Source organism: Oenanthe melanoleuca, chromosome Z, assembly GCF_029582105.1.
Source record: "Oenanthe melanoleuca isolate GR-GAL-2019-014 chromosome Z, OMel1.0, whole genome shotgun sequence".
In the NCBI taxonomy this organism is placed as follows: Eukaryota; Metazoa; Chordata; class Aves; order Passeriformes; family Muscicapidae; genus Oenanthe; species Oenanthe melanoleuca.
Window position 1 is genome coordinate 65,146,531 of NC_079362.1, and position 22,826 is coordinate 65,169,356.

General features: G+C 36.3%; 1 protein-coding gene across 1 annotated transcript in view; it reads left to right on the forward strand.

Annotated features, from left to right (window-relative positions):
- RANBP3L (RAN binding protein 3 like) overlaps positions 1 to 22,443 on the forward strand; it is a 28,680-nt gene extending 6,237 nt beyond the window's left edge. Inside the window, exons 2-15 of the mRNA XM_056514666.1 lie at positions 2,558 to 2,616; positions 2,881 to 2,917; positions 3,502 to 3,579; positions 4,604 to 4,678; positions 5,709 to 5,780; positions 6,417 to 6,541; positions 7,056 to 7,159; positions 11,325 to 11,445; positions 12,827 to 12,926; positions 13,987 to 14,117; positions 15,029 to 15,149; positions 15,694 to 15,836; positions 17,161 to 17,356; positions 21,678 to 22,443. Of these exons, the coding sequence (XP_056370641.1) occupies positions 2,558 to 2,616; positions 2,881 to 2,917; positions 3,502 to 3,579; positions 4,604 to 4,678; positions 5,709 to 5,780; positions 6,417 to 6,541; positions 7,056 to 7,159; positions 11,325 to 11,445; positions 12,827 to 12,926; positions 13,987 to 14,117; positions 15,029 to 15,149; positions 15,694 to 15,836; positions 17,161 to 17,356; positions 21,678 to 21,721 (1,406 nt within the window). The 3' untranslated portion in view covers positions 21,722 to 22,443. The remainder of the gene's footprint in view (positions 1 to 2,557; positions 2,617 to 2,880; positions 2,918 to 3,501; positions 3,580 to 4,603; positions 4,679 to 5,708; positions 5,781 to 6,416; positions 6,542 to 7,055; positions 7,160 to 11,324; positions 11,446 to 12,826; positions 12,927 to 13,986; positions 14,118 to 15,028; positions 15,150 to 15,693; positions 15,837 to 17,160; positions 17,357 to 21,677) is intronic.
- The last annotated feature ends 383 nt before the right edge of the window (positions 22,444 to 22,826 follow it).

The following is a 22,826-nucleotide window of genomic DNA, read 5'->3' on the forward strand; positions in this document are numbered from 1 at the left end:
CTGAATATCTGAGAAGCTGAAAATGTAAATGGAGATTTATGCTTAGGATACATATATAGTTAACACAAATATTTTTTTAAAACCCTGTTATGAACAGCCTTATTGAGGACTGAAGATCTTACTGATGAGCTTTGTGGAGTCTGCTTCAGGAATTACAAAAAGGTTTTCTTGATTTGAGTAGAAGCACTATAGAACTGTGAAAATTATAAATAACTGTGGCAGCATCAGCAACTTCTGACTAAATCTACAGGCAGCTCTTTGGCTCAAGAGCAGTAGGTGGGATATATTCTTTATATTTACTGCAATATTAAAATATGCTTATTTATCTTTGAAGGTTACTATTATGCTGTTGCTTCATGTGTTTCTGTTGGCAATTAAGCAGTTATGATTTTTTTCTTCTGGAACTTTTGGATTTTAAAATATTATTGGAATCTTCTTGCTGTTTCAGATGTAGTGGGCTTTCTTCATTCCTTCAAGTTCCAAGCCTTTTAGCTCCAGGAAAAGTTAACTCTGTGACTGAAAGTAAATTCCTTTTTTACAGCAGTTCAATCTTTGCTAATTCTATTTTTTGGAGTAGAAAATATACCTTTAAAAATAGTGCAAACTTCTGAGCTTGAGGATTATTGAGAAGAATATGAACGTTTCTACAGTTACTCTTCACTTTTTGTATTTTTCTTTCATTTAATAAGAACTCCAGTTTTGTTTGTTTTTAAGGGGACAGAAAAAAGCCTATTCTCTTAAAAATATCGTATTTAAGCAAAATACTATTGTTCATGTGTGCCACTCCCCTCTAGTGAATAGAAGTGGAATTGCTTCATGTCATGTCATGCCATTGGCCCCCTAGCTGCAACTTGATTATGGAATTTTTCTTCAGCTTTCAATGACAGAGAGTTATCTTTCTTTCAGTGGGACAATGTGAATTTTTTTATGCTCTTTCTATCAAGGAAGAAATAGATTTCATTGCAAAACATGCTAAATTTGTTAAATCCTGTCCTTGCACACACACAATGCCCAAGTAAATTAAAACTAACAACAGAAAACAGTATTAGTTATTACTCCTATGTCTGTGTTTCCCTGGGTTTGAGTAAAAGTTTCATGCTCCTTGCATTTATTTTAACAATGTTTACTTTTTCCTTGATAGTTGAATACATTTTTGTGTATTCACGAGGAGTTGATGTTTGCTTTATCAAACCTTTGAGTAAGTTACACCACAGCTCAAGCTGTTTGATCACAGATAGGTGTGCAATTCTAGATAAAAATATCTATCCACATATTTTCACTTGGATGTTTTTATTGAAGAGGTAACAGAGGAAAATAGTATTACAAAAATGTTGTGTATGTGATAAATATTCTATCAAATGTCAGCTAACAAGGAACCAAGTGTGAGATTTCTCTGGCCAGAGGCCAGTCAAAGTTCAGCAGTCACCTTAGTCTGTAGTCTGTACTTATCAGCCATGGAGAGAAATGCATGCATTTAGCTTTCCATTTATCATCTGAAGTACACAGCTAAAATATGCTCATAGTCAGAAGCTGATTGTTTCTATTTACTGCACATGATAAATGTATCAAGCAAGCATGGGATGAATCCTGTAATGGGTAGTCTTTAAAAAAGATCTGTTTGTGTCTCTTTTTTTGTTCATTAATTCTGCCCTTAATTCATATAATATATATGTCATTAGCCAGTGGTGCTGGTGAAAACAGCTTTTTCTTTTACACTGACAACCAAATCTAATCCATTAGAGTTGCAAAGGCTGTAAAGGTCACAAGCCTAACAAAGTAAACAGCCTGAAGAAGTTGTATGAGATGTAGAAGTAGTGGACCCTAAATCAACATAAAGTATGATATGAGACAAATGTATGCAGAAAAATATTTCATAGAAAAAAGGGCACAGATCTAAGGTATTTTTAGTTATGCCTAAGAGGGGCAGGGGTCTGCTGAGACTAGAATTTGCTCTATAGAGCTCCCTATGTTTATTTATCATATACACACATTAAAATTGACCCTAGACATCAACCTCCCTGAAGCTTGAAGAGCAAAATGTGTGAATATAGCTGAAAGGCCAAGTGTAACACATTCTCTTGTTTTCCTTCCTTTAGAGATATTTTATATTTCACATCCTTGTTCTTTTCTGCTACCCAAAGATGCAGTTCGCCCTTGCTCTTAAAGGATGGCAAATGTCTTTTATAAAGGCTAAAAGCAAGGTTGGTTGTTTTTTTGGTTTTTTTTTTTTTGTTGTTTTTGTTTTTTTGTTTTGTTTTCTTTTTGTTTTTGTTTTTGTTTTTGTTTTGTTTGTTTGTTTGTTTGTTTGTTTGTTTAAGAAGTATTAAAAATATGAAGCCAAATCTCATGACATCTAGTTAGGCAGAACTCACACTCAGATCTGGAGATTATAGCTTTTTTTTTTTTTTAATGTACTGTACTGTACATCACTACATCTCTATAGTTTCTTCCTTTGTAACAAAAGGATAAACTCCTGTTTGTTATTGCACAGCATTTTCAAAGCTCTGGTTGATAAATACCATTATGGAATTGTTATTAAAAATTTCCTCTTTTCCAGAGAAATCAGTGCTTGCCCAACCAACATTTGTTTTTGAAAAGAAGGACCGTTCTTTGAAGGTAAAGACTATTTTTCCCCTCTTTTCATTATTGATATAAAATTGATGATAAAAGTTGTTGAGAAATAAGGATTCTATAGACAATTATCCTAGCAGTAAGATTTTAGCCCTGGTTAACACTTGCAATAAATGGTTTGAAAACAGAACAAGGAAGAATAGAAAACAGAAACAAAACTTAATGCATATATGCTGGACTGTTATACTTTATCTCTCTGTCTAGAAAATGCTATTTTCCTTGACTTTCCATGCTTATTTTTTTTTCCAGCGACCTGCAGAAGACCCAGTTTGCAAAGCTGAGAATGGTAATGATCACCTCACTGAAGCAGCCTAATATAACTGGGTTATTCATGGGTCTGCCTGTTGCCTGTGGAAACAGTGTCTGGACTCTTTCTATGAGCAGGGCAAATCCCAGTTACCAGACTAAGATCTTGTGGGTTGCAGAGCCACCTACTCTATCCTAATATATATATCCTTGTCTTCTCTCAAGAGTTCTTCCATCTTACCTCTCATATTTACCAGAAGCCCTGAAAATTGACCAAGTGTATTCTTCAGCTGTATGAACTCCTAACTGTATTTTTCTATTTGCTTGGGTGATGTTATAATGTAGCTCCTCATTCCAAATGTTTTCTGAGCCCATGGGCTATAAATTGATTCTAAGTGCTTGCTTTAGGTTCCCTGAACTTAGCAGAAATAAAGACTTCCCAGGGCTTTGTGACAGGTGTTGACTGAGAATCCAAAGCCCCCTTGCTTTTAGGTAGTGCCTTAAAGCTGTTCTGTAAGTCTCTCCTAAGAATAAATAAGAATTAATTTTGTTCAGGTTTTAATTCAGTATCATAACATCATGCTGATGCCTCCTGCCAATTACATTATATTTTCTTTTCTCTAGATTTCATTAGTTGTTCCAGAAAACGTGCAAGATCATCATCTTTGACTTTCCAGAAGTCTGACTCTCAGTCTAGCACTGGTATGACTTCTACTGCAGTCATGTTTTAACTGGAGTTTTGTATTCTCATCTGGTAAAGAAAAGAATGAATTCCCCATCTAAGAAATGTTTCTGCTTTGTAGGCATGCTGCAAGTCATGAAAACTTAAACATTGGTACTTGCTGGTAATTTCCAATAAATACCTTTTTAATTAAAAATACATTATTTTTCCACACTTATGAAATACCACATAAAGTAGTGGAAAATATCTGAATTTTGCATAATTTTCTTGAAATGCTCACACAGTCAAGGGAGGACAAGGTCAGAAAAGGAATTATATCCCTGGCTTCTGGAAGACATCAGTGTTTCCTGGGCAGTCCTTTAAAATGTAAAGCAGTTTCCAGAGGGACTCCTTCTGTCCAGCCAAGAGCTGACTGGGAATGCCTTTAAGGACTGTGTATTTTTTCTAGGGGAAATGAAAATCCCTGAGGCTGCAGAAGGACTGATCTGTTTTTCACAGTTTTTATTTAACATAGGGATGGTACCAGAAAGGTACTTCTGATTTCAGGCATTACTAAACGTACAGTGCATTTTTTTAAAATCACATCGGAATGTACCTAAGGGGTCTTAAGGTAAGCTGAGTTTGGTTCACTCTGAAAGTTAAACTGGAATAGATATGCTATAAATTTTAGGGCATTCCTATACCAAAAAATAAAGCAGAGTGCAGGAGGAAGCTGGAGTGCTTTCCTCTTGATTGCCCACGCTGTTTAAGTGATGTGACCCTGTCTGGGTCTGTTTTGAGCCTCTCCACCTGGCAGTCTCCAGGACAGAGCTATCACAGAGAGGATTAGCTGTGTGCCTGAGCCAGGCTGTGCTGATCAGCCTCAGAGGCCTCCTGGGATCATCAGCACAGACATAACCTGACAGTCTGCTTCAGAAAGATGGTAGGTAGCAGTTAATGATTCATTCTGCTGTCAGTGAAAGCATGATATCAGCCTGGCTAACCCTAAAACTGGTCTTTTTTATTCTCCAAGCAAGTGATAATTTCAGTTTCTTATTCTTTTAGATACAGCTCTCACACAGAAAAGAGGGAGATCATCTTCATTTAACATCCTTCCTACTTTCCCTCCCTCACAGACAGGTAAATAAGAATAAATATTTATGTAGGAAAGGAAGTATTAACTAAAATAAAGATGTGTGCAAAAAGGCTTTTTCTGCAAGATAGAGCTGAAGTGTGTTGGATTGGTGTGGTATTTAGGTGGGAGAAGTTCAACAGAAGATAAGTTTTGTTTTTATAGCTGGGGAATCCTGTGGGACAGGGGTGGAATATTTGAATATTTAAGAACATATATTTATGAAGTGTGATACAAATTATACTTAAAAAAACAAAATGAAATTACAGTAATTACGTGAATAGTTTGCTTGCAATATAACAATGATGGTTCCTACAGAAATATAATTTTCTGTCCCAGGAGCCTGGGAACCGGGGACCCAGAGAATATCCTCATTCTTTGCACTAACAAGAACCATGGAATAGTATCAAATCCTAGCCTACATCTCTTACCAGAGACAGGTTCTTGATAGACACATCTTGGCCTCATTCCTGCTGTGTTGTGCTTATGGTTCTCCTGGGAAGGTGCTGCCCTCCCTCTCCATGGCCCTTTCTGCAGCCACATCCTGCACTTGAACAGCATGGTTGCCATCACCTTCCCACTGGTGTTTGACATCTTTATCAAAACAGTGAAAGCATCAAATGTGCACTGCCATCATTCTAGGGAGTTTTTAGCTGAATAGGGCAGGGTACTCTTATTTATTTATTCGTATGTATTTGGGCCTCACTTAATCATCTTAAAAATGCCTAAAACTCAACCAAACAGCATTGACATTTCAATGTTTCTACAAAACAAGAACGCCTAAAAGATGAGGAAAGATTTTGCATTTAAAACATTCATTAATATCCAAAACACTGTGACATAGCCAGAAAACCTCTGGTGCTTTCTGGTGCCAAAGTCTGCCCACCTGTAAAAACTGAGACAACAGCAGTTACCTTGGAGATCTTTTTCAGATGGATATGTTGGAATATTGCTCAGGGACTACCAAAACAGGGAACATTAATTAATGGTTAAAATTTGTGTTTACTCATTATTCAATTTTAAATTCCTTTTCTGTAGTAAAGAATAACATATTCATGACCTCAGCTCTTCTTCAAAGAAATCCTCAAATCATCAAAAGCACAAGAGAAGGTAACTGTCATTGTAATACTTATTCACTCTAGTTTGACAAAGACATCCTTTAGAGATACAGAAGACAAAGAAAGAACAGCTCTTTTCCATAATGAATGATTGGCTAGGTATCTTTATGCAACTTACTTGTTTGACAGTGTAAATTTCCTATGAACTCTGGTCTGAGCATCTGCTCTGACTACTTATTTCCTGAGTGGACTGAATATAACCTTCCATAGCGAAATTTCCCATTTCTAACTGAATACCTCTGCTCCTGGAGAAGGCAATGAAGAAACCTCTTGGCATCTGAAGATGCAGAATTAAATCTGAAATGGCAGAAGACATATTTAAAACAGCAATAAATATAAGTATGAAGATATATCTAAATATATAAATACAAATATATTTTATAAGTACAAATAATAATGTTTATGTATATAACACATTACTTTTTTATCCTAATAACACATTGGTTTCACTTCAGAGTTGTGTATTTTAGAAACCATTACAATTTTTCAGAATATGAAGCAAGTAAACAACAGTAAATGTAATTTTAAAATGGTTTGAATCTTTCAGTTTAGCAACAAGACATATAGGTATGAATTAGATGTGAAGAAAAAGTATATGTTTAAATATTTTGTCTTTGTATTTTGCAAGGATCCTTGTCACCAAGTCAATTGTGGAATGTCATTAGACCTGCCACTTTACAGCCCCCACAAGCCCTGACCTGTCCTGAAATTCCTGTAGTATCTCTAGTGACTAAGAAAGAAGCATGTGTTCAGGTAAAAAGAAAAATAATTTTACTGGAGCTCAAATTAAGGAAAAAAACCAACCAAACAAAACCATCCAAAACAACCAAAACCAAGCACCAAACATACCTGTGGTGTTTTAAAGCAATTAAAAACCGCTGTGTGATTTTCAAGAAAGTTCCCATGTAAGTTTCAGTGGAATTGATACATCACTGACAAGATGTGAAATGTTAAACTCATGCTGACTGTGTTTGAAAAATCATCTCTTCTCTGCAGCTCTCTTACCTTTCTGATATCAGGGTTCTGTGGGAAAATCAGCTTTGGGTGTTTTGGATTTTGTTTATTTAGAAAGTGAGATTTTAGTATTTTAATTGAGGGCACTGGCTTAGTACACAGCTGGAGGAAGCTCTGCCAACTTCCACATCTGTTATCTGTATGTGTATCTGTGTGTCTGTCTATAAACCTTAGTGACTCTGTATTCTAGCAGATCTGTTAATAGCAGAAATACACTAGCTCTGATTAATCCATTTGCTTTTATCATTCCTAGCCATCTGAAGACAGCTCTTACTCATCAGCTGAGAATTCAGTAAATTCCAAAGCATCAGTGGAGTCATCTATTACCATGAGTCTTTCTGGCTCTCAAAAAACACAGTAAGACTTTTTTTTTCTTTGTTATATTTCTACATCATCTTGTCACTTGGCTGATGGCATGCCCTTTCATCATCTATGTGTAATGTGGTACTAAGCCCTTGCTATCTGCACCCACACAGGGCTCACTGGTGTTTGTGTGTGGTGCCAAGATTTGTGTCTGACATAAGCTGCATATGCCATAAGAAATGGACTCCTAACTGCAGTTAATCTCTGTGAGCTAGCAACCAAGCTGGAAACTATTTTGGTTTGCCTTCTCTCTTCTGACTGCATGTCTGCTACATCTCATAGAAAAGGGGCAGAGAAACTCAGGAAATTTCATTCTTTTGAGGAATTACCATTATATGTCAGCATATTGGACACAGGAGGCATAAAGAAAAAAATACAGGACTGATTTGGAAGACCAAGTGAATGCTGCAATTGATGCTCTACTTTCATTCACAAAGCAGAATTTCAGGCCCTAGAAGTTCTCTGTGGTGACTGTGATAGTCTAGCATTTTTGTGCAGCACAGACTTCAGAATTTCTGTGAGGAGGCTGATGTCCTTGGACTGGGATGTTTCCCCATCCTCTTGACACTGTATGTGGTGCAAAGAGCCCCATTCTTGGAGATCAATCAGATTCTGACCAAAAGCTTGGAAAGCTTGTGTTGTTAAGTGACAGGAATACAATGCTGGGAAAGCATTGGCTTCTGGTCATGTATCTGACTTCACACAGGGCTTTGCTTGGGTAACAGAGGGTTCAAGGCCAGCAGTGAGAAGTCATACTGGTGCAAAATTAGGCTATTATCTCTCTCTGGGGACTGACTCATGAGAACCCTACGTCTGTGGTTGTCTTGTGGTATTAATACTGCTTGCTGATGTTGATGAGGGTTATTTACTGGGAAGTTGTGAGCATCAAGAATACACCTGGCATCACCTTTGATGAGAGAAAGATTTTCAAAATCGCTAGGACCACAGATAATAGATTTCTAATGTTGCCTAATTCCCCCTCATACCCAAGAAGGGCAGAGAATATGTTAATTGCAAAGGAGTCTGTGCCCATCTTTTATAGGGCTAGATTGGGATGCACAGTGCCAGGGTTCTGAGGAGGCAAGGGATTTTTAGATGCACAAACAACTTAGATTCTTAATCCTTATAAACAAAAAAAAATATAGTTAGAGGACAGATGCTCACTGTGATTTTGAAAGAGCCAACCTTTTCTATTACATTTAATGGTGTTGTGATGCCCTCTGAGGACAACATGTAGCCACACAGCACACTGGGTTTTTAGCAGAATCTGAATGATGGCAATGCATGTATTAGAAAAGCTGAATTATTTACTGTTGATACTTTAAATTTATTCATCTTCTATCAGCTGTAAAATATCTAGGAAAAAATTGGTTAGTGACTTTCTCCTCTGAAGTAGAGAAATGCAACATAGTGATTCAGTGCCAAAAAGTTAACTTAAAGATACTTATGGTATTTCTTTCCCTTGTCTTTTTTTCCCCCACAAACACCCTGCTTGGTGTTTTTGTGCTTCATGAATTCTGTATATCACAATACTAGTTCTGTCACAATCATGGTTAGTTCAATGTTGGTTCCTTTGACAGTTTAAAACTAATTTAAATCAACCAGGTGCTTACTGCTCTTATGAGATTGCAGGAGGATGTAAATGCCATTCTTCTGATCCACATTAAGTGACTGATGCTGTAAAATACTTCAGTAAAATCATTCTGACATAGCTGTTTTCTCATCAATAATAAACAAAAGACTTTATTAAACTGTGCATACATGCTGAACAGTGAGTGAACATTACAGCCAGACCTCTCATTGCTAAGAAAACAACTTTTTAAGGTTTGCTTTTAATTTTTAATCAAGGCATAACTGACATTTATTTATAAAATAAAATGCAGAGAGATGAAACAGCAGGGATTGCTTTGCCTGCAGACAACTCTCTCTCTCTTTTGCTCCTCTTTCACTTCATCTGTCCATTTTATGATTCTTTGGAGAGATGAGTGAAAATACTTTGTTATCCCTCTGCAGTTGCTGCAGCTGCCCACATTTCCTGAAACTATTAATCTTCATTTCCTGGGCTGACTATAAAAATGAACTGAAAAGGAAGAAATTCAAGTTTCTTGATTCTGATTAAAAGCTTGGAAAGCTTGTGTCATAGGTTACAGAAATCCAGCAATGGGAAAACACAGGCTTGCAGTCATGACAAGTCAACTTTGCACAAGGATTTGCTTGGAAAACTGAAAGGGTTAGAGGCCAGCACTGGAACTGGCGGCTACTCAGATTTTTTTGGACACTCTGAGAAGGCCAGTACCCCTCTCATAATCCCATGCAAGTACCTTATCCATGTTTCTCCTCCCATTGCTCCTTGTTAGTGATCATTCCCTGGTATCAGTGACTGTGTTTTGTATCTCTGTGATAATGACATCCCTGGGGCAAGAACACTTTGCATCCCTAACAGTGCATCCCTGGCAAGAACACTTTGTTCTTGCCATGCAGCAACATAAGGCTCTTGAAGTTTTAATAACATTTTAAGGTTGGCACTTCAGTTAACTTTCCCTTTAAAAGATCTTGCACTGATTAGTTTTTCTTACATGTCTGAATATAATTAAAACAATTTGCCACATTTTTTCTTAGAAATAAGCCTCTAATTCTTTGTGTTCTAGCTCTTTTGGGGTGCTGTCCTTAAGCTGCTATTGGAGCAGCCTAGAAGTAGCAGTTGAAATGTCAGTATGGAAATCAGTTCCAGTGATTTTTGTGAGGAGTGTGTTCCAGGATAAAAAGCTTATTAGCACACTTCAGATTCCCTGTTCCTGGCCCAAAACATGCATAGCAGCTTTCAAGGCTGAAAAGACAAGTATTTTCTGATTTCTCTGTTTTGCTCCTAGTCTTAGCAACACATCAAGCATGAGAATGCTAAGGAATATTTTTCTCATTAAGTGTAAGATTGAGAAAGGTAGTACTTGGTAAGCCCTTCATCCTTGAAGAGCTTCATCCTTCAAGCACTCTGTAGTTGTGAACAGAGAAACTGTTTTAGAGGCAATCATCAAAGTTCTGCCAACAAAGCCAGCTAATTAATAGGAATATTCCTCTTCATGGCATATGTTATGTTAAGCCCTCCCAAGGGTGATAAATACTGTGAAACAGAAGTAAGTGGTGCTGAATTATGCAGTTTGTGACACAGTATCAGGCTGCCTTCCTGCCAAGTCATGCTTCTGGAACAGAAAGTTCAAAGAACTTGCATGGTTTTACCTATGCCAGCAAGACATGCAAGATTTAAGCTCTACAGAAAGCATAAACAACCTATAACCCTTTGTAAAAAAAGAAAAAAACAAACCAAAACCAAAACCAAACCAGCGGCTAGAACAACTTCCACATAAAGGAGTTTACAAGGACTTCCCTAGTGACTTTTACAAAAAAAAAAAAAAAACCAACCCAAAAACCAATTTAAAGTGGCTATGTAATTAGCAGGTCAAATCACAATTCTACTTGTATAGAATATTCTTGAATGTAGTCTTCAACATATAGTTGAAGCCAGTTGTAGCCAGTATCAAAGGATTGCAAGTATTGAGTTATTTTCTCATTTTAAGTATATCTTTGGAGCAGGTAATTGAAAAATGGGAACACTTTTCTCTCCCGTTTTACCTATACATCATCCTAAGCCATCTGCTATCATAGCTGTACATTTTCTCAGTATTTGTGTGTGTATGTAAATACATTGCCTTCCTGCCCTTCCAAGATGTAAGGAGGATGACCTAGGAGTGCCTGTAAGGCACTGGGGTGTACATTATTCTGCAGAGTACTGGAGCTGCACCAACTTGAAAGGATAGCTGCTAATTGTTGGTAGTCCTTTGGAGGAGCAGAAGGAAAGAGGAAAACAAAAGTAACTCTTTATAATTTCTGGAGTAAGATGCTTCCCTGAGGAGAGGTAGCATGTCATTTTGCTGCTTGTTCTCTGGTCTGAAAGAATATCCTCAGTAATCTTAAGGAAATACAGTATTAAACTCTGTTCCTTTTGTGAAATGTTTCGTAGAGAATATTCTCAGATTCTCTTAAAGAACTCGCCTGATTACTTACATGATTACTTTATTGTTTTTCTTTAAAGTTAGGTGTGGTGAATCTTTAAAGTGCTTTAAATAGTTCTAAATCACATTCTTATGTTATTTTGTTCCCACAGAAGTCAGTTGCTCAAAGAAAGAAGTGTACAAAACAGCAGCAATTCTGATTTTGTGTTTGGGGAAAACATGGTTGAAAGAGTTTTGGTCAGATCTGCATATGCTGGCAGACTTTTTATCAAGGTCAGTGTACTTAAGAGTATAATTACTTTTTCAGATATTGATTCATATTAGGTCCTTCTTCTCTTAAAGATGTGAGTAAATATGGTTCCAATGTTTATTGAGGAAAAAATATCTAAGAATGTGCTGCTGGAGGAGTAGGAATTCTTATCTTCACCACCGTACATGGGTTCTTTAATTACTAATGCGTACCAATAAGCACTTCTGGTTTGCTCTTTTTCTGACTTGAAGAAAGGTTTTTTATTTATTCCATGTGAGGTGGAGCACCCACAGTATAAGATAAAAGAATGTGGCTCCTGCTGCTCTAGTAACATCTCCCATAATTGTAAAGAGATCAGATACCTGAAAGGAGCCTGCAAGAAGGCTGAAGAGAGACTTTACAGGAGCATGGAGTGCCAAGACAAGGGGAAATGGCTTCAAACTGAAGTAAAGTAGGTTAGGTTTGATATTAGGAAGAAATTCTTCTCTTTGAGGGTGGTGAGACCACAGGAAAACATTGGTAGGAATGCTGTGGATGCCCCATCCCTGGAGGTCCAAGGCCAAGCTGGATGGGGCTCCGAGCAACCTGGTCTAATGAAAGGTGTCCGTTCCCATGGCAGAGAGGTTGGAACCAGATGATCTTTAAGGTCTCCTTCAACCCAAAACATTCTGTGATTGTCTGAGGGAATATGTATGAAGGAAAAATAAGTATGAGGGAAAAATTGGACACTCACCCTAGAGAGTGTCTATGCATGTTAAAGCATATTGTGCATGCTTGTGAGGCAGCTTAAGTCCTGAAGGACTCTAGGAGAAAGTGGTTCCCAAGCTGAGGACTGCACCATTGAAAATTGAATTGCAATTCAGTTTTCAGTTGAAGTAGGATGAAAACTATATGCTTATCTGCCAGGTAAAAAGCTTGGCAACCATAGATTTGGGCTATGACTTCTGACCAAGATTTATTTATAAGGCATGAGTTGAGCCACTGAGCATTGTCAGAAGCCTAAGAATATTTATCTGCCAAAATGAAGGTGATAGAAATTTTTAAGTCTTATGAGGTTTTGTGGTGTCTGACTTTTAAACTGTTCTTCTGGGAACTATGGGGTTGAACTCAAAATAAACCAGATGTTAAGGTTTGTTAACATCTAAGTTCTTCAGTGGATTTAAATACTAGTCCAGGATCCATACAAAAAGGTCATTCTTCTTGGAGGAACAATGATGTACTGATTCTGTGATTATATTACTTCTTCTAGAGACTGAAATTGTATCATCTGGGCTAGTTTTTACTGTGAAGCTACTAAAACTGCTAATCCTCAGCCTAGCATGCATTAAATGATTCAATGTTATGTTGGATATAATGTACCCATTTTTTAAAATAGGAATTCTTATTTCCCCTGTGTTTTTTTAGAGTCCTGAGAGGCATCCCAAGTTGTGTAATGAAGCTGATTTACACAAAGGAGAAATAACATCCATGTCCACTGAATCTTCTCGTATCAGGCCACAAACAAGTAAGCATACTCAGCTAACAAGCACAATTAGCTTTATTGTTATGTTTCACTGTATCTTAGAGGATATCTAATGAGTGGTGGTCAATAATTTTCATCTATTCTCAAACAATCCAGTCATGAGTACACTTAAGAGTATGTGCCAAAATCTATATTCAGAAAGCAGCTTTGGTTTATGACATATGAACTAGACTAACTTCAGAAAGTGTGATCTGAATTACTCAAGAAAATATTACAGAATATTATGATTTAGTACAGATTATAATTTACTATTTGAAAAAAACTGCAGCAACCTTTATGAGCCACATTGTTGAATTACAATTTTAGGGTGTCTGCTGCGTTTTTCAAATTCTCATATAATTTACTTTGTTATTTTGAATCATAATTTTGGGACTGAAAGTTCTATACAGACAGATTTCAGGGCTTGTTTGTGACCCTGGTATGAAATTTTCTACTAAGCCATGTAAACTTAGGCTGTGAGACAGTCCCCAACAGGACCTGTTGTAAACCTTCTTGACAAATTTTGCATTCCCCTTTACTGACAGATGTATTAGATCCTCTGATTTGTGTAAGCATTCTTACAAGTAAAAATTATAAAAGTAAAGCCTTCAGAACATGTGTATAGATTATGCAAAGATACAGAGCTTTGTAACAATGTCATTCCTTTCAAATCTTGTCTTTCTGTGTTCCTGTTAAATATTCATTGTGTATGTGTTATTATTCTGAATAATGGGATATGTATACTTGGCATAACAATATATCAGATGAAGTTAATTTGGAAAATCATCTCCTAAATATTTAGGCCTTGTTTCTGTTTGTCCCTTGGGACAAACCTCTGCAACTATAAACAGCTCTGTATGAGCCTTTTTAGTGAGGTATTTTTTATTCCTGCTTTTTCCTCTTATGTTTGTTCCTTTGGCCAAAACTGTAATAATAATACTAAACAATGTCAGATATGACAGGTATTATGAGGTCACATCCTGTGTACTAGTTTTGTTATCCTAAAAATATTCCCAAAATGTTCCCTGTACAGAAAGAACTTCTTTTATTTTTTTCCCTTCAGAAAGAGCTTTGTTGAGGAATGCAACACTAATTGAATCAGCAGCTGCTTATATTTCCAAGCCAGTGGAGAAAATCCTGTTAGATAAAGTTGAAGTTATAACTGGAGAAGAAGCAGAACACAATGTATTGCAGGTGTGTATTTCATAAACCTTAATGGTGAGTAGTTTTGTTGCTGAAAAGAACATCTAGATTGATTGCAGATGCAGCAATCTGAAAATTACTTCAAGTTATATTTTAAATTTTCATTTTTTTAAGCTATACCTCAGCTAAACCATTTTTCTGTAAGTTGGTACTTTCTTTTCCATATTGTGTTTGTTCATCTTGTGTCCCTTCTAGTAAGAGACTATTTCTGTTTTATTTTATAAGCATGTACACAGTATACTACCTGTAACCAAAACCTTAGAATTGGAAGTGATTTGAGTAAAGATGGGGTTTATGAAAAAACTTTTTTTGGGGAAAAAAAAAAAAAAAAAAAGCAATGTGTTGTTAAAGTAATTTGTTTTATAGTTCAGCTAAAATAGCAATTATCTTTCCAACCTGGCAGGGCATATCTTGCTATTCTTTGTCTTCAAAATATTATTTTCTCAGAAAATAGCAATTACAATTTTAAAAATCTTAACATTATTTTATCTTTGATTAATTCTTCTATCTTGACAGAACACAAAAGTTTTACTGTCTTGGGAGCACTACTCTTCTAGTAGCAGAACTTGTACACTGGGCTGCATAATGTAATGAGTGAGGAAATAAGGTTGTACAACTTTTGCAAAAAATTTAGCTATGCTAGTGGATATCACATAAATACAAAATAACTGAAAAAGTAAAATGGGATTCAAACTGTATGTTTTCTATTATGAGAAAAGTGTTTAGCACAGATCTAGAAGCCACTTAATTTTAAGTAATAAGGTGATATATATATATATCTACACTTGTAGACATGCAGATGGATGTATTAAAAGCCATATCAAAAGTTTTACAACCATTAAGTTTTTCAGCAAATAAAAATAGCATTGGCTGGAAGTTTTCATAATGATTTTCTCTTTCAGATTAACTGCAAGCTCTTTGTATTTAATAAGCTTTCTTTAACGTGGACTGAAAGAGGCAGGGGATCCCTGAGGCTTAATGACACTTCTAGCAATAAGCATGGAATGTTGCAGTCAAGGCTAAGTATGAATTAAATAATTAAATACCCCATACAGAAAGCCAAGTAACTTGTATTATTGTTCAGAACATTTAAATCTGAGAAGATCGTTACATTTAACAATCAAGTTGCTGAGAATCTTTTTACCTGATAAAAGTTCTCTGTATTACAGACTGAGGAACTGGGCTCACACATATTATTAGGTTCTGTGTACTTCTCTGATGCACTGTGTTTCAGCTCAGTCATCAGTCTAACAGTTTGCTCTTTGTTCTGCTTTTTCAGTAGCACTGTTTCAAGACTCTTTTGGAGTGTTGTTCTTATTGTGCTGTCACTTTTTTTTTTTTACTGTATTGCACAGTTTCAGCAATTTCAGTTTTCAGATTATTTCCTTTGTGTGCCGGACATACTGAAAGAAACTAATACATTGGGATATTAAAAAAATTTAAAATCTTACTATATCAGGGTTTTTAGACCAAATAAAAAAGAATAATTGTTGAAAATATTAGTTGTATACAAGTGCTGAAGAAAACAGCTGCAGCATATCTTATCCTATTAACTTTCTTATTTTAGTTATGCGAAATCAAGGTAGTTTGAGACTGATTCTCAACACCCAACTCTGGGAACAAATGGTTATAAAAAGAGCAAACAGAAAGAGCCTGTGCTTCACTGCCACAGATCAAGAGGATCATTCTGTTCAAGTATTTCTAATTCAGGTGAGTAGGAGACAACAGATTCACCCAAACCACCACTTCATCTAGAACTCAGAAGGGTTGCTGAAGGTTAGTTTTAGCAAATGACCCTCATGCTCTATCAGACTATGCTCAGCTTAGATGTTACATGGCTCTTATTATGGAATGTGTTAGAATGATATTTTAAAAAAGCCAGGTGTGATGATATGATCTGTCCTTAAGACAGACATTTTCAGGCTCTGGTTCATATATCACCAATGGAATGAATATCATTCCAGAAATACGTAGAAATGGCTTTTTTTAAATCAAACAATTTGACAATTTCTTGACAGGTAGTTACAATTTACAGTTTAAAATTGTAAGTTACTCTGGTAAATTTCTGCCGTGGTTCTCAAAACAGCACTTGCAACAAATCCATCCAGTGTAGGACCTCAATTTCTCAGTTGAGAAAAACTGAGTTTCAATATTGCCTTGTGTAAAACAATAGTCCTAGGAACCCTTATTTTCTGCAGCAAGGGCTAAATTGGAGATGGAAATGTGCTGAACTTATCTGCAAATAAATAGCACATATGTCCCAAGTTGGAAAGTGAGAGCATACACACGGTTTTAAGGATGTTTACAGTTTCCCCAGTGGATCTTTCTAGGAAGGATTCAGCTTGCTGGGAAAGAAAAATAAATCATCATTTCCAGGAAGTGTCACATATAATACATAAGCAAAGCACCAATCATTGTATATGCAAGTACTGTAAGTCTGTCACTTCCTAACAGGGATTGACTTAACTATGACTGTGCTGGACTGATGGACTGCACGTGAGAATTATAAATGTCCTGACTTCCAGGTGTGCTGCACTGTTTTCATAGAGTGTGTAATTTACATTCTGTAAATTTGTTTTGGCACGAGACATGTATGAGGAAATCACGATATATGAGAGCTGTATGGGTGTGATAAGGGTTGCAGGAAGCTGCTTCCACAGTTGCTGAAGAGGGTGGTAACCATCCCTACAGCATCCACCTGGCTGCTGTATATATTGTCAGTGCTTTCTTACTCCTGGAATCAAACCCAGGAATCATCCAAAATACCAAGTACTCCATACAAACTAAGCTGTTCTTCAGAGGAAGTAATTTTTAAGTTTATCTTTCTTGTAACTATAGAGAAAATAATCAACATCTGCATATGAAGTTCAGACCACATAAACTGTTTAACTGGATGTTAATTATTAAGTGTGAATCTTAAGCTGATTTTTTTTATTAGAAAGGACAAAATACAACTCTAATTATTTTTTAGATGAAGTTTTAAATACAGGTTTTTCTCAGTTGTTTTGGACCATATACATTTTATGTTCTGCAGGCAAGCTCAAAAGACACTGAACACCTCTATGCAGCAATACATCATCGCCTTGTGGCTTTGCGCAGCTTTGCTGAGCAAGAGCCAGATGCTCACCAAGGAGACACAGAGTCAGAAAAAGCTTTTCAGCCATTAAACTGTGACAGTGATGATGATGATGATGATGAAGAACTAACACAAGTGAGCAGCACTGGATCTGGTAAGCAGAAGTTTTGCTGGAAATGTGTAATCCTTTCAGGGTATTTGCTTAAAGTAATGAAAATGGGATTTTTTATTTTTTATTTTTTTTACCTAGAAATTTCCTAGAAATAGGGTAATTCTTTTTAGTATTTTGACTTACTACTGTTAGAATGTAAGGTTGTGCCAGCTCAAGTATCTACACATATTTATAGTCATGACAAAAGCTTGATGTTTAAGAAATTTTGTATTATCAAGCATTACCTAAATGTTTTTTCAGTATATTTCAGCAGAAATGACTAGAGATGTTGAGATACTGATTTCACCTTGAGTAAGTGAAAAATGAGTCTGTTCACATCAGTCACTAGCTTGTTACTAAAAGCCTGGAGCACAATGTGTTTACTAAGATATTTATTATGTCATGGTTAACTTAATTCAAAACATGATTCTTGATCGGTTGTAACAACTACTTCAACGAGGAAATCTGCAGGACAACCTTTAGCAGTTTTGCCTGCTTTCTTCACCGTAACAAAAATGTAAGTTCCTAATAGAGAAAAATGCCACTAAAGATACAAGATATTAATGCCTTAACACTTCTGTTGATGCAACTCACAACAGGGCTGTGGTCACATTTGCAGAAACCAAGGCAGAAAGAGCTCTTAGACTTAAAAGCTCTTCTTTCTTAGCAAGAGACAAGTTATATATCAGGAGCAAATTCACTTCTTGTGTCAAACTGCTACAGTGGATACAGGAGCTGCCAATTAGGTGGGATTTTTCAGCAGCTGGACTACATCAGGCAATTCTGAGTTGTTGCTCAAGGGATTAGTTTCCCTCTTCAGCTAGGTAACATACTGTCCTTGTATTATAAATGTTCCTTTCAACAACTATTCATCAAGAATCAAGTAATGAACAGTAAGATCTATAAGTACTGTTTCCCTAAGGAAACCATTTTTTCCCCTTTATCATAGAATCATAGAATATCTTGAATTTGAAGAGTGATCCATAAGGATCATAAAGTCCAGCTCCTGGCCCACAGGAGCACACCCCAGCACACCCAAGAGTCACACCATGGACCTGAGAGCATTGTCCAAATGCTTCTTGAGCTCTGTCAGACTTGGTGCTGTGACCACTGCCCTGGGAAGCCTGTTCAGTGCCCAACCACCCTCTGGGTGAAAAACCTTTTCCTGATATCCAACCTAAACCACCCCTGACACAACTCCAGGCCATTTCCTCAAGTGCTGTCACAGTCACCACAGAGAAGAGATCAGTTTCTGCCCCTCCTCTTCCCCTCATGAGGAAGACCTCAATGAGATGTCCCCCTTAGTCTCCTCTTCTCCAGGGACAAAATGCCAAGTGACCTCAGCTGCTCCTCATGCATCTTTCCCGTAAGGCCCTTCACCATCTTGGTTATCCTCCTCCTGAAAGAATGCAATGCCTTGATATCCTTCTAATATGGAGGTGACCCAAAACTGCACAGTTTCTGATAACTTGGACATTAGTGTAGGAACACAGATATATAAGTTAAAAATTTATGACTTTTGATACAAATATTCAGATGACAGCCAGTAAACAGATTTTGAAATGTGTGAGGTGTTTTTTTGCCTTGTCCTTTCAGTTTAAGCCTTGTTTTTTCCAGTTCGTAATAACAGTTTTAACAATTCCTTTCAAGTGATTTTTTAATGGCTTCTAGCATTTCCTGCTTATCTTAATCTCTTCTCAGAGCCACAATGTTTTAATCTGCACACACTTCAGTTACTGGTATCCAAGTCACTCTTCACCTTCAGACACTCAATCTCACCCACGACTGTCCCTGGAAATCCCTTTTACAAAAATAAAAAAATAATAGGCCTTAAGGGTTTCAAACAGGAAGAGGTCAGTTTTAAGTATTAGCATAGAAATGTTCATTTAGATAAAAGAGAACAGAAACTTTTTTAAGAACACTTGTTTTAATCTTAATTTTCTTTCTTTCATTTTCATTGTAGAGTAAATGTGAATAAATCATCTTTTTATAGATGTAACTCAGTTTCAGAGATTACATCTCCTTAAGAGTATATAAATGTTAAGAAATATAAGCCTTCAGAGACTGTTTCTTTACAAGAAATAGGAGAATTTACAAAATATGCCTGCATTTTATTTAATTCCATTCTATTTTTCTCACCCCCCAAGTGGTTTTCTTTTCTTAATATAGCAATTTCCTTCTTGCCAAACTGAACTCACATCATTACTTAGATGATGATATGTGTTTCAAGACACTGTAAAAGACATGAGAAATTAGATAATTACCTTCACAGTATATTTATAATAATTGTCTTTAGTGCTTGAGACTGAAGAAAAAAGCAAAAAATATATACATAATAAGTGAATTGTGGACATTGAAGTGATCCTGCATATTTGCAAGACTTGCAAGCATTCTTTAAAGAAAATTCTTATTCTACAGTATGTTAATGCTATATACAGATAATGTAAAAGGTAGCAGAGATCTTTCTATGATTTTATGAGTTCAGTATAAACATGTATTCCAATATTTTTAAATTCCTAGTTGAATTGCTATACTTTCAAGTAGAGTTATTAATTTCATAAAGTCCACTAAGATGAATTTGCTGTGCCTGATATTTTTATCAGATCATATTTCACCAGTTACAGCCTGAGTATTTTTACCAACAAATTGTGCTGTAAATCTGAGTGGAGATAAAAAGAACAATTCATCTTTAAATAGATTTTAAGAGTGGACGGGATCAGTAACTATGTGGAAAGTATTTATCTTTTCCCTCTGACTATAAAGTGAGCTGAGGAAGTGAATTTAGACTAAACAGTAAACTTCTTGGCTGACAGAAGTCAAACAAGTACTTGGGAGGTACAAGTACAGCAGTGTCACTAGGCAAAGAAAAGTTTTATGCATGACTCCTTATACTCCACCTCATCAATCTGAAATCTTCTCCTAACTTCATTCCTGATTGAGGGATCGTCCCTTTTGACTGAGTTGTCCTCTCTGGAATTTATCTTATTGAATTTAAAAATTCAAGAATCTAGGACTAAGATAAGCCCCAAAAAGTCTCTCCATATGCAGCCATAGACCTTTTGAGAAAAATCACAGTGTGCAAAGAAGTAAAAGTGTATCCCATATGGATCCACAAAGAATTGCACAGATTTGGGAGACTACTGGTATTGAGAGCCAGTAGTCTCCAAAAACCAGTAGTGCGTTAGTCTGAGAGCCAGACAGTATCATAAAACACAGAAATGCAAAATCAAATGCATTTCCAGAAATGAAAGATGTTTTATTTTAGGCACATTTTCTGGTCCACTATACATGTACTTACCACCTCAGCTTCCTTAGGACTCTCTCTTATGCTGGAGTTCATCAAGATTTAAAAGAGCTTTCTTTCTATTTTGAAGGAAAGTACTTCTAAAGTTCTTAAAGGAACTACTCTTCAGAAACTCCACAGTAACTACTGAAAAAAACCTGCTATCTTTGTTTGGCATTTCTTGTCAATTTAATTTAAATTCTTAACAATTGTTAGAGATTCCAAAGCTAACACACACACACACACACACACACACACACACACACACACACATGCACACCCCTGATAGTGATTATAGTGATTAAAACTGGGGAAAAAGGAAAAGTTACGAATTGACTTCTTCATTGGAGTTTCTGTATTATTTTCAGCAGGCACCGGTAATATCTAAAGCAGAGAAAAAAACCACTCTGTTTTAAATGCTCCCATATCAGGAATGAGAAAGGGGAAAATCAGATTTAATATTCTGACAAACACAAGCTTTCATTTCACCTGTAAGAGATCCAAAACTCTTAGTAAGTATTTAGGGGTGGCCAGATGGTAGCAGCAATTTTTAAGCAAATACTGTGATAGTGGTATTATGTGTCTGATATTATTAGTCAGTTCTACTACCTACTTTCTGCAGATGAGTCAAAGTCGCAGAGATTATGCACCAAAACCACTTTCTCATAACCAATGAGCTGTTTGAAGGGATGCTGGATGTCTCACAGTTTTCTGAGTATCTGCAATAAAGTCTTAAGACAGTGTATCCTCCATAGAGTGAGACAATTTGCATCCTGGGTACATTGCCCTACCTAGATATCAGATTCCTTAGTGTTTTTTGTGCTTGTCTTTACTGACGTGGAGGGTCATAGGCTTCATTCATGATTCACATGCTCAAATATTTGTGAATAATTCTGTGTTATCTAGTTACCTATTTACCTGAACCAGGAACTGATCATATCCAAACTTTAACCTACTGCTTTGGTATTATGAAATGCTTGATTGTTTCAAAACATGAATATGCTCAAATAAGCAAGATTTTTGTAATAAATTCTTTTTCAGATCATTCTGGATGGAGCCGCAGGCGGTCTGTTGTCTGCTCATGATATCTGCCAGAGGTTACAGCAGCTCAGTTAGGAACTCAACTTCCCAAAATGTCTAAGCTGACTCATCAACCCCTGGAGGAAGGAAAACAGATGCATATTACTTTATGATTTTTAAGTAGAGATCAATTGTAGAGACAAGTTTAATTTGTTGAGAAAGAACTTCAGATGCACTGTTGAGAATTCCAGGCAGTCTGCTTTCCACTGAGCTATGAATAACACCATGGCTTCCAATAGTCACAAACGGCTACAAAGACTTTCAATTCCAGAATTAAATATATTTAGATACATTATTAGAGTAAGGAGTTTTATAGGGAATATGTACTTGTTCATCATATTGATGGATAATACCACATAAGCATGAACTAATAATATATGTGAACAGATATTTGTTACTTTTAACCTGTTATTTAAAAGATACGCTTGGAAAGCTTTAAACTAGGTGTCACTGAAAACATTTATTTAAAATTGTGTGATAACAATTAAGCATCCTATTTGTAAGTACATACGAACAAAACCTGGGATGGCAGTTTAGCATTATCAAGGCTTATAGAAACCAGCCTTCATATAAGTGATTTTATTTATTGTTTATTTTGAAAATTCCTGAAGTGGTATAATGGCTGTAGAACTTTGTTTGAGAGAAAAGAATCATGATCTGCATCTTCCAGTTCTATGCATCAAAAGAATTCACCATGAAGAAGTAAAAGCCTGTTCTAAGGGCCATATGAACTTTAGAATTTAAGGTGTATCTGCTTGCTCACGAACACCTTTCCAGCTGAACAAAACAAGCACCTGCACTTGTGTATATTAATTGCCCATTTAATATACACAAATAAATGCATGCACAGTACAACAGGATATCTACATTAAATGTGTGAGATTATCTGAGATTACTTCTGCCTTAGCTATAGCTATTCCTAACAGCATCATTCATGTGAGTATGTTACACACTCACGTGCACAATAATCCCAATAGTGGCCAAGACACAGTTGCTCTGTAAAAGTCATTCCACAAACTACTGCCTTCTACCTAAATATTTTTGTGCAAAAAAACGCTCCAATTCTAAACCTCTGAATCAAGACTCGCAGGGTCATTCAAAAGCCCATGC